This window comes from Cygnus atratus, chromosome 2 (genome assembly GCF_013377495.2).
Source record: "Cygnus atratus isolate AKBS03 ecotype Queensland, Australia chromosome 2, CAtr_DNAZoo_HiC_assembly, whole genome shotgun sequence".
Taxonomy (NCBI): domain Eukaryota; kingdom Metazoa; phylum Chordata; class Aves; order Anseriformes; family Anatidae; genus Cygnus; species Cygnus atratus.
In genome coordinates this window covers 74,361,162-74,373,970 of record NC_066363.1, presented here as the reverse complement: position 1 = coordinate 74,373,970, position 12,809 = coordinate 74,361,162, and the positions used below count along the sequence as shown (strand labels likewise).

The following is a 12,809-nucleotide window of genomic DNA, read 5'->3' as shown; positions in this document are numbered from 1 at the left end:
ATAAATAAAGTAAACAGCAGGATCTAACCTTCACTGAACAGTTGGCACTAGGTTTATTAAACCAAGGATGAGTTTACAGGATTAGCCCACAGCCTCTTGTTTGGCTCAGCATGAGTTAATCCAGAAATTGAGCAGGGTTCAAACACCGAGCACGGCTCAGACATTATTTCACTAACTTGTGCAAAGTGTCTCGAAAAGCCAGGAGAAAGCTGTTTTGGGGCTTCATCTGGTATAGTCCTGTAGCGCTGCACCATGCTGGGTGGATTCCTGGTGTGGGTCAGTGGATGCTCAAGGGACTTGTGGAGCCATTTTTGTAAGCCTTGTAACACTGCTATCTGGCCAGGTGACAAAGCTGTATCCCTGAAATCACAGTATGTCAAGGAGGGCATGGAGGTATTTGGACTATATACTTTTTCATATTCTCAGGGGCTTCCTTCACTTTTAAAAAGATTTTAAAGCAAGTAGAAGTTTGCTGAGTAAGCTGAGTTTTCTTGCCCATGGGACAGCAAGTGTATGTGGTACCAAGACATCATGTAAGGGGCAGCCTGACAGCACCTACACAGCGCAGTGGTGAGCACAGGGCAGGCTCCTGACATGCCTCAGCCAGAATGTCATTGCTGCTGCTGCTTGCTTTGCTCACCCACCCCTTAATTCTCCAAAAACACAGAACACCCCCTGTAGTTATGTGCAACTGTCTGTCTATCATAATAACTCACAGCTTTGTATGAATGAGGAACGTGGCAGATAGTTCTACATTTTGAGGAGGAAAAGCAGGCTATGTTATGTTCCTCGGTACAGGTAGAAAGGCATTAATTGGGTACAGATGCAATCATAAAGATCATAGTAGGCACAGAAAAGAATGACAAAACCAGTATAGAAAGGAGATCTTCAGCCTGTGTAGTTTGCAGATAGAGTGAATGGGTTCAGCTTTTCCTGGAACAGTGAAAGGCAGCTACAGAAATGGGTAAGATATGGTGATGTATGGGGAAATTTACCTTTTGGACAGATGCTTGTATCCACTTGTTCACTTCAAGTACTCCACCTGTTATTTTCTTTCTTTAACCTTGCAGTCAACTCTTGATTATCCATGGACGGATTAGCTAGACTGAGAGATTAATCAGACCTAACCTCCCTTTAATGCTTCTAGACGGATGCTGAAAGCAGGGAGAGCGTAACACAGCCTGCTGTGTGCAGTAGGCCATGATCTGCTTGTTGTGATTCAAAAGCTGTCCCTGCTCTCCAACAAAATCTATTTACAAGTTTTGCAGTAAATTTAATACTGTCTTTACTATAAAATGTATACAGTTTACATTATCATGTTCTTGCTTTATCATACCTTCCTCTTCCTCCATCCTCTTCCATACTTGAAAAACAAACTGATCCCTCTCTTGAAAAAGAGACACAGGACATTGGCAAAAGGCTCTATGTTTTCTTATCTGGAAATACGGATATTTCCTCAGATCTCTCCAGTAAAGAAAAAAAAATCAAATGAAACAATACATAATATCAAAATTATTTTCCACTGTCTTTGTCTGAGCTACAGATATCCAAGGCAAACTGTGCACACCTCTCACCTTGATGATAAGAAGTACCTCCTACTCACAGTGTGCTTCTTTTACTCACAAATTAAAAAATATATAATGAGAACATTCATTATAGACTCTTACTCAAGGAAAACACCTTTGTCCCTCTCCATGCTACTCATATTCAGCAAAAATTGTTTGCCAGATTGTCATGAATAACTGGAAGCGTCTTCTTTGCCTATGTGCTATACTCTAAATATGTCACTTCAACTCCTCCTCAGGCAGAAAACAGGAGAGACCCTGACATTGGTTGACTTCTCCCCTTCTCCAGTTAAATAATATACATATATTTTCCCCACTTCCCATCTAATCTTGAAGCACTCACTTCAGATTTGGTCAAAGCTGCAGCACTTGCTGCACATCAGATTTGGTCTACAGAACTGATTTTTTTTTTATTCTGTATTCTCAACTCTGAAATTAATGAAAGTTCCTGTTTTATCTGGAGCTTCCTTTAATTGACTATGCTGTATAATATCAACTATTTACTATTTAATGCTAATACTAAAACCCATTACAGAAATACAATTACTGAAATATGTCAATGCACAGTGAACAATCTGGTTGCCGGCATTTCACAAATATGTACGAGCTCAGCCCATCTTCAAGGGGAAAGCATTGCCAGACTTTTTGACAAACACGAGACAGAGTTGTTGCTGGTATGAAAACAAGCCTAAGTTAACATGCACTTCCTCTCAGCACAGAACACCGTCCTGCTGCCCGTAACTATCCGTAGGTCCTGGGGCTTACAGTCTTACCCCAAATTATGGCTTTTCCATTGGTGTAGGTATGGGTCATGAATGTCTGTATCGCAAACAGCATTGTTGTCTCTTATGTGTGGATAAAAAACAGAAATTTCTGGAGTTTCCAGTCCTGTCTTTTTGTGAAGACTAAACTGTCAGGATAGTTCTTTTTTTGCCTAGCTGTGCTTCTCAACAGAACTTATTTTATCTTTCTGCCCATTTTTCTGTTTCAGTTCTTTAATTATATCTATATCTACATCTACATCTACATCTACATCTATATCTATATCTGTATCTATATCTACATCTACATCTACATCTACATCTACATCTACATCTATCTATATCTAATCTATCTATGGATATAAAATACAAAATATATATAAAAACCACAAATGAAATACAAAATACAGTTACATCTCTACGTATGAGCATTTCTTCATTTCTGTCTGGAGTATGGACAACAGTAATATTTCAAAATAAACTTATTTCTAAACCAGAGCTCTATGTCATACTAAATAAACCTGTTCATGGTACTTCCTGAGTTGCAAGAGAAAGTGATTTGTCTTTATGTATTATTTGATTTGGGGATTTGTGGATTTCCTTTGCCGCACACAGCTGTGTATACACTGATAGCACTTTACTGTACAGCTGTATAGCGCAGCTAATAAACACAGCATAGAAAAGGAAGATAAGAGCTAGTAGAGGGGCCAATGACATCTATTCTGACACTGGCACTTAGAATATCAATTAGAAGGACACATATAATTGTTGAATGGTACATAGCTAATAAAAAGCTCCCTTACTTTTAACCATACTACTGCTTACTGTAGAAAAAATAATACATTTTCTAAAATAAAAGCCTTACCAAACTTTAGTTTCTGAATATAATCATTTTTATAGAAGAAATAAGTATTTCTATTGTTTTGTGGGTTTTGTGTTAAATTTTTATTTAAAAACAAGCAAACAAAAAAAAATTATATGAGGTTATTCCATTGAAATCTGATTGGTTGAAAGAAGTTTCAGTAACCTTGGAGATTTATTTATTTATTTATTTATTAAGAATGGGATATTCTTACTAACATTATGCTGGGTTTGTAACCTTAACAGCATTCCAAATTTTAAATTAAAATAGGACTGGGCACTATCAGATAAAATGTTGTGTCAACCGCTCATTTCCTTCACAAATCTCAGTGGTATCTATTAAAAAAAGAAATAAAAGTAATGGTATTCTAACATCTTTAAAACTAAAAAAAATAAAAAATAAAAAATGTGGGGTTTTATTGTTTGTTTATTTTGTTTTGTTTTGTTTTCTGAGAGCTAGGCAGACTTTCTTTTTTTTTTTGTTGTTGTTGTTGTTGTTTTCAGACAAACTCCAATCATATCATACAAATGCCAAAATTTGAAACTGTCAGTAGCTGCCCGTATGGCTCAACTATGCAAAAATGGGAACAGAACTAATCAGGATATGGTCTCCCCACAGATGCAATCCTTTTAAACCATACTCCTTTACTGCATGACATATGCTGTACAAACATTTTCATTTTGAAATTACATCCTAGGTTTACTGTTTGTAATCTTCCCACCTTTCCACAAACACTTGAGCTGCAGTTTAGTCTCATGTATGTTAAAAGGCTACATCCTGCTATTTTGTGGGAGTCTGTCACTGATTCCTTGCTCTGATGATGGCTCAGCACTTTCAGCCTGTCTCTTCTTATTCTGAGTGCCATCTGTGCTTTGCATACTGTTTAACCTCTAGCTATATTGATCTGTCCATAGAAGGACAGAAAGAGAGAATTGGTTGCTCTGAGACTACAGTGGAAAACATTTTCCCTTCTTGGGGTCAATCTGGCTTTTCAAAAATATACCATAGCAGTGCCCCATAGTGCTGGGGAGAGAGAAGTAACGCAGACACTTTATCAGTTTCCTGGGTTTCTGTGCTGTAAAATATGCCAGCTTGAGCGCACCGATGCCCGACTTGCCTGAAATCTTACTCCTTTCTGTCCATCCCCAGACAAGGACCTTGTTCCCCTTACATCATGAAAGTTGTGTGCTGGGCACTGCCAAGGACCATGATCTAGTACTTCTGCCTCTAAGAGTAACTCTGCCTGCAAGGACCACATGTATTATGGCTCTTGCTGCTTGCACATCTATCTGCAAATACACTCATAGATCAGAGGAGTCATTTTCTTAATGCAATTTGGGAGTATATGGACAAAGCATACAAAGCATCAGATAGAATTAATACTTAATTGGGAGCTTAGATTTCTTGCTTTTTGTGTTAATCTTTATCTCTAGCTTAGCCCTCATAATTACTTAGACTTTTTCCACTCCAAACCGGTTCTGTAAGCTCCAGGATTTCTCCCCCTCCCTCAAGTATTTTTTGAAAAGTTGTTAGCACTTTATATAATCTGCTGGAGAAGGGTTTGGCTTGGTTTGGTTTCTCACTCTGGGGGAATTTTTTTGGCAAAGCATAACAACGAACATGAGTAGTATAGAAACTCAAAGGACAGTATGACAACAATTTGGATAGTGAAGCAGCATGCCTTTTTGTAGCAAAGGCAATGGCTTAGAGTTTCATCACTGGGGCACAAGATCTTCCACATTTTATTTTGTCTGTATCTTCTTAGCCTTAGCTGCTTCTTCTTGTTATCAGTCCAGTCATGAAGCTGCAACTCATATTGGCTTTTACTGGGAATTTAGTCTGTAGAAGGATGGCTCTATGTGGTAGTGGATTGGTTAGTAGCACTTGGCTTTCAGGCTTGATTATTTCTAGGACATATAGACTTGGATGGCTCATTTTAAATCCCCAGCTCAGAAAAGACTGGCCATGCAGTCTATTAAAATTATAATGTTTTTCGTAAGGATTTTAAACCATTATGCTAGCTGCTCAGCTAATGTAAATCAAGGTAACTCCATTGATTTTAATGGAGCTACTTCAACTTAGACTAGCCAGGCATCTGGCCAATTATGTCCTGCTGTGATAAGGACAGAAAATAGCATAACTTAAATCTGTACTATCTGTGAAAAATGACTGGAAACACTGTGGTAATAATGGCTGGAGGAGAAAAAACTGACAGACATTAACGTATTCTTGTTCCTACACTGGTGATCCTGCTCTCTTTTCCAGATGGCATATCCTTCCCGTCTGAAAATTTCTAACTCGACAATTATAGGGAAGAGCCGCTAGGTGGCAGTATTGCCCAGACATCAGGAAACGATTCCTCACTAAAATTAAAAACATGAAAGCCACAACGCAGCAAAACCCTTTTTGACAGAAAATAAAGCTTCTTTGTCTTCTCAACTAAATATGACTTCATTACGGTTTCGAGATGATTACTTTTCTAAAACCAAAGTTACTAAATTGATGTACATTGACACAAACCCACGTGAAAACAATCTGATTGCAGAAATTTCCATCAGAAATCAGAAAGGTACAAATGCTGTTATGATGCTTTCAAGATGTTATAAGTTACACCTAGGATCAGAAGGCAGAGTCAAAGTTGGCATTTTCAACATATGTGCTGCTCAAATATATCTTGTGGATAGCAGTTCACTTAAGATAACTATTTAATAGGAAAACCACATCAGGTTTGAATTCATGTTGCAAGCCATACCTAAGTTTGGTTTGACCCACCAGTATATATCAGAGTTTTCATTTGGGCTCCTTTCTATCATTGTCATAGTTCTCTGAAATCTTTCTGTGCTAAAAGCAGTGCAAACCTTCTGTTTAATGACCTAGACCAGCTGGAGATGGCTGATTGTCTGTGCATGGGAGTTGTGAATGCCAGTCTCTGGCTAACCTGCGCAGAGCTAATTTGCAAGATGTGAACCACAGTCAGTTAGTTTCAGACATCTACAGTGTAACTGTTTACATCCATGTCAGTCATCCTGATTTTTTTAATGCAGAGAAACAGTTGTTTCCTGGACATGATTCATCTGGCCTATTTCAGAAACCACCTTAGCTTGAGGTTTATTAAAATTGTCCATTCCTCTTCAGTGACTGCAAAACCAGGTTAGATGATTAGCTCAGGAGCTGAAGTTTACATTGAAGACATCTTAAGTTATGTCAAATTCTACCAAAGTGATTTTGCAATGTTTAATTTTTAGTCAGATCTTATATTTAGCCTTTGTTCTTTCCACAGCCATTAGACTTCGAAACAAAAAAAGCATACACCTTCAAAGTCGAGGCCTCCAATCTCCATCTTGACCATCGATTTCACTCAGTGGGTCCATTCAAAGACACCGCTACTGTGAAGATAAATGTGTTGGACATGGATGAACCTCCAGTTTTCAGCAAGCCTATGTACACGATGGAGGTCTATGAGGATACTCCTGTGGGGACCATTATCGGTGCAGTGACAGCACAAGACCTCGATGCTGGCAGCAGTTCGGTTAGGTAAGAAAGCTTTTTCTCTTTCAATAACTTTCAGGCAACCCAAACTGCTGCTGACACGGACTAGGTGGCAAAGAGCTTAGTAAGAAGATGCAAATTGTTCCAAGTCTGTTGCTGTAAGAGGTAACTGCTGCTGAAAAATACTGAAACGAAATGCTCGTTTAGGTGGTTTATCTGGAAAAATGCATTATATGCTGGCAGCTTGTCATCATACAGAAGATCATACACATTACCATGCAGTGACATGGCTTCAGAGATTGTGTCCTGTGACTAAGGAAGTAAAAGATTGTTTTGTCTGATGTCTGGGACTTCCAAAAAAGCAGCTCTGACATACAGTAGTGAAAAAGGAGGTTGTCTGTACTACGTCTATGTTGCCTCGACAAGTAACAGTGAGTGCTTCCCCTTTCACAAGAACCACTCAGTCTTCACTTCTGGCAAAGAACAAATGCTTTAATAAATAAGTGCTATATCTTTCTTGGCTAAGGTGCTGAGGAGGTGACCACTGATGAACATGGCTGTGTTCAGCAGATTTCAGCACAAGTAAACTCCTACCAGCAAAACCCCCCATTTCCTGATATAGCTTATTTTCTGAAATAAAAGGTAGAGGGGAGCTGTTATGCATATGTAATGTATTGACTTTGCTGACATATTTCCAGCCACATTAGAAACCGTAAAGTGAACCAGAGTTATGTACCAATAAAGAAGCTCCTGTGCAAATATGGTGTAAGATGTAGGGAGTCATTACACATATTTCCAGTACCAATCCATGCTGAATTTACCTGACTTCAGGAAATATTTTTAGTCCCAGACTGTAAAGAGCAATATTACAGACATAATGGAAGTAATCAATCTTTAAATGTTAATGTTTATCAAATGGGACTATGATAAAATGATGAAATGTCACTCATGGCTACTAAGTGCATGTACATTCATACATATAACCATTCAAAGTATGTATTCCAAATAAATTGATTACAAACATAATTTTGACTTTTTAACATAATCCATGTTTATTAACTATGCATATGTTGACTCAGTATTTACATTCTCAAAATGTACAGTAAGTATGTTAGATGACATATTCATATGCAAGAATTTAACACATGAGAGTGGGTGTCTATCTCCTAGTTAATTGTTGCCTAAATCTTACTAATGTTGTTTGCTTCACTTTTTAAAAAAAATACATCCTTCATTATTTTCTAATACAGAAGAGTATTTGGTCATGGAGCTGTGACACATTCCTGCCTTGACAAAGGATTAAAACATTCACCAACAAAGACTTCAGTGGGAGCCTTTTTCCCTGGTGTTAAACTATGAAAATAGCCTCCATGAAGACATTATTCTGATGAAAACTATATTGTCTTTTGCAATCAAATAGCAAGCCCTTTAATCATATTGTATTTTTTTCATATGACAGCAGAATCATTTAAATATATAACCACTCCTCAGTGGAAGTTTTTTATCTTACAAGTCCTGCTAGGAGCATCAAGCACTTTAGCTACCGAGTCTACATCTGCAACTACAAGGTGGTTTCTCCATACACAGATTTCATTAATACTAAATCCTAAGCCATTTGGAGGTGTCCATGACTGCATTTTTTAACCCTGAAATCATTCAAATTCTCATCTACAGTTAAAAGACCAGGAATATTATAAAATACTCATGCATTTCAGGCTCACTGCTCTACTTGCTGACCATGAGCACTGACAAACTACGGAAGTGCTCCCAGGGTTACTTTTTAACAATTGATTCTGCTGGTTCATGAGTGAAAAACATGAACTGTGTTAGATATTAGAGACTTCTTAGAGGTACCCATTCTTACCCAGAAGTAAGCCATACATTGAATTCAATGGACTTTGAAGGTGCTTTGCTTTAAGGGCAGGGATTTGTTCCAGTAAGCCAGCTGACATGCTGCTAAGATTAATCTGCAAACCTCGCAATGCAGCTCTCTTGTCCAGCTTTGTAAGATCACTTATTTCTATAAATTTTCATAGTTCACTCATGAAATCTCTTCCTTAGCTCTCATTTATCTGATAGATTTGATTCTCCATATTCAGCTTGATCTCCTGCTGTTTGAATTCAGTGATAATCTTTTTGCTAATTTAACACATTAAATCATGCCCTGGAAGAACCTACCCGTATTTAAATGCTGACCAAAAAAAAAAAAAAAAAAAAAGTAGTTATATGCAATTATTAGTTACTGATGTATTAGCGATCAATATTCCATGAGCTTTATATCCTCTAACTGGAGTCAGTGACCAGAAGTTAGAAAAGCATAAATTTCTTCAAAAGCCTTGCATGTGATTACAACTTTTAAATGTATCTTGAGCAATTATGCTTTCAGCTGTTTAAAATGTAGATTGCCTCATAGATGTAAAGAATGGCTCCATCATTTTTATCATGTTTTAAAGTAGGAGTCTGAACATCTTCTAAGTAAATATGCCCTCTCAGCAGACATGAAAAAGCAAGTAATGTCCTCTGAGGCAACAGCACATACCATTTTCTGTGTGGAACAATTTCTCTACTAATTTTCTCTGAAATATTTTTTATTTTATATTTTTTTATTTTATATTTTTTATTTTATAATATATTATATTAATATATAATAATTATATAATATATATTAATATATAATATATATTAATATATTATTTATATTATATATTTTATTAATATATATTATTATAAAAATATTTTACTACATTTTCTCTGAAATATTTTCCTACAGCAGTTTTGACATTAAAATGCCCATTAAAATAAGAACAACAAAACCAACAACCTGCCAAACAATAGAGACTGGGATAAAAGATCAATCTGAACTGTATGCAATAGAAGGCAAAATTCTGGGCAACAAAGCAGGCTAGAACAGCTCACGTGAAAGCACTAGTCACAGCAACTTAATCCATGTCACCAGACAGAAACTTTAGCTCTATTATGCTAGACATAGAATTAGTTTGGACATATGGTTTAGACATATGAGGAAGGGGGAGATAACAGCTAAGAGTGAAGGCTGGGTTCAGCTGTTAGTAAAAGGAAAGTATTTAGCTGGAAGCCATTAAAAACATTGAGGTTTATATTCTTTTTCTCTTTCCTCCTGTAAGTGGAATCCAGTTATAAGGAGAGGTCAGGAATTTTAAAAAGTTTGTTTCGTGGAATGGTTTTTGTTAGAGATGTTGAAATGAAAGGGCACAGAGTGCACATTCATTAAAAAACAGGAAATTAAACATGGAGAAAAGGGGCTGCAGGTATTCAACACCTGCAAGGGTGACTGGCTTTGAAGCTGTTTTGGAACATTACCTCACTGCACGTGATTTTCAAGTGGTGTTAAATTTGGAGTTTATGTATCTCAGGAGAGCTATTTTGTCCATTCCTATTTTTTCCATAGTGCTGCAAGAAATGCTCTGCACAAATGTTAAGATGAAGTCCCATGCACTTTGTAGCCATCAACAATCCCAATGTACTTCTGAAAGTACATGAACGATCTTATGTTCCTCTCAGACTCCTCTTGTTTATGATGGTTACAAGCTGTCTAGAAGTAAAATAAATAAATAAATAAATAAATAAATAAAACAAAAACGGTGTTGAAGTACTCATGGCAATGTACGTTATTTATAAATATACAAATGTTTTAAAATTCATTACTTCTGGTGCAAGGGATTTTAAGGCTTTCTAAAAATCACTTCTACATGCACCTATACTTTACTAATGCTAGAAATAGCTATCTAAATAACAAGTACAAATGGATGGCAAAAATGGAGTTATATGCAGTGTTGTCTAGAATAGTGAACTTTATCTAACATTGTGTGTGAAGTTCAGCAACTTCGCACCAACACCTTTGAAGTTGTCAGGTTTCCTAGGAGCTGATCTTCTGCCATAAAGCGTGAAAGGATTTTTGCCCCTTATGTGAGCCCCAGATATGACTCCAATTACAATGAGTTTCACATTCTGTGCCACAACACTGCCCTTCAGATCTCTGCTTGACTCAGGAGCTTTGCTTTATAAACAAGAACCACTGAAAGCAGAAAAGCTGTGGGGACTGTGCATTATCCTGTCCAAGTCTAGAGTCATGAAGCTGTGATATTAAAAAATAAATAAATTGTGTACTAGCCACAGGTCAGTCTTGCCCTCAGTATCATGGGGACAAGACTATATTCCCAGCATGAGCTTCCAAAGGAAAAACCTTACTTATTTTCTGAACTAGGTCACTGTGGTCCAGAAATTTTTATGGTTAGAGTCTGATTTCCCAGTGCAATACTTTGTCAAGTAAAGACTAAGAAAATACATTAATAGGTTTCTTCCTGAATCTTAAACTCTTTATCATAATGTACAAACACAAGCAAGATGAACTAGTTACATATGTCACAGGATACTTGACCTTCTAATCCCATAATTATTCTGACTCTGTGTGTGTGTGTGTGTGTGTGTACGCTTTTTACTCTGCTGTTTCTTCAAAAAGAAAAATCCCATCCCATGACATCAAAATGTCTCTTATAGTTACATACATACATACATAGAAAGATTGGAAAGTCTAGTTCCAGCACCCCCAGCCTCTTCATTTAATAACAGATTAAGAGAGAACTATTTCTGTCTGTATGGTATGAAGTATGGTGTGCTATAAAGGGACTTTGCCAATTGGTATTGCACACAAACGATGACGGGACTCAGGAATTTTGGTTCATTTTTAGTGTCTCTGTTGAGTTCTGCACTTTCTGTGCTCTGTCCCCCCCATGTGTTTCTGTCACCACTCTAGCTCTACTCCATCCTTTTACTTTGTTTGAAGTCCCAGGCTCCTCAACTACTTTTAAGAGCTCTCTATTCCAAGTTTTAATTTATCCAGTCTAACCAATTCAAATTCCTGCACCAATGCTTCTCAGCTCCTGCTCCAGATCCCTCACTATCATTTTCAATCCTCCTACTGTTTTCCTGTATCTCCTGTGCTCTGCCAGTCTTCTACCAGTCTCCTATTTCACAGTCCATCTTTATCTCTCCCACAGTTAGTTTCTGCCTTTTTCCTCCTGTACCAAATCCCATTAGCTTCATTAGCATCCCACTCTACTCTCTTCGTTTCCTGTGCCAATGACAGACATCTTTTTTGATCTCAGTGGCTTGATGTATTCTTTCTCTTTGTTCCTGTTACTTTGATCTTGTTTCTACATCTCTAGAGACAGGGTTTCTGTCCCAACATTTTCCCTGAATCTCAAGGGAAGGCTGACGTATTTGCTCTTTCCTCGTCAGCCTCCCTAATTCCCGGTGTCATTTGGCTCAGGCAGCACTCAGGGTGCTAAACACGTTGTCGCTCACTTGACCCCGTGTGATGTTACAGCATCTTCACTGGGAACAGACAGAGACTTTTGCTGAAAAACACTATCTTGTCATTTTAGAGCACATACAGACTAATTCTGCAATCTGTGTGGGTTTTCACAAAACTGGTGGGAACACAGAGCAAAGGTGAATGTTTTCTGTCACAAGTCATAAAGTTTGTGCTAGAGGGAAGTTGGACGTTTCCAAATAGAATATTGCTAGGATTCTTTTGACATGCATATTTTTTCCTAGATCTACTTCTGGAAGTAGTTGCAGCTTGAAATTTTATTTCCGAGGTCCAGCAAGTCAAAAGCAACTCAAAACAAGGTTTAAAACTGAGAAAGGCCAGTAACCTTTACTTATAGTTAGTAATTTCCTAATTTACTGATGCCTGCAAAGAACAGTAAGTGATCTTCAGTTGCAATTATATTAAGTTACTGAATGTCAGTCAGGAGTTTGGAACTAAAAGTATGTGTAGCTCCAAGAAGTTTAAGCACTACTGCTTTCAGTGATTAACCTGTTTGAGAAAGAATTGAATGCTGAAAATAAAGAAAAGTGAATTCATCTTCAAGGCAGAAAAAAAAAGAACTTGGCAGGAAAAAATTTTAAATAAATTGAGAATAGCTAATAAGCCAGAGGGAGAGAAAAGGAGCAATATGACCATAATAACTCTGATTTTCTTCACAGCACTTGTACCACCTGGTGATGTGATTTTACAAAGCCAGTTCACATCCCAGAGGCACACACTGTCATTTTACTTCAGCTCAAATAACAGCCTTCCTAATTTTG

At 37.3% G+C, this 12,809-nt stretch overlaps 1 protein-coding gene across 2 annotated transcripts in view; it reads left to right on the top strand.

Moving 5' to 3' along the window:
• The window catches only part of CDH12 (cadherin 12), a 157,251-nt gene that overhangs the window by 117,921 nt on the left and 26,521 nt on the right, over positions 1–12,809 (top strand). For both annotated transcript variants that reach the window (XM_035561663.1, XM_035561662.1), the window contains one exon: positions 6,469–6,722. In XM_035561663.1, coding sequence (XP_035417556.1) covers positions 6,469–6,722 — 254 coding nt within the window. The remainder of the gene's footprint in view (positions 1–6,468; positions 6,723–12,809) is intronic.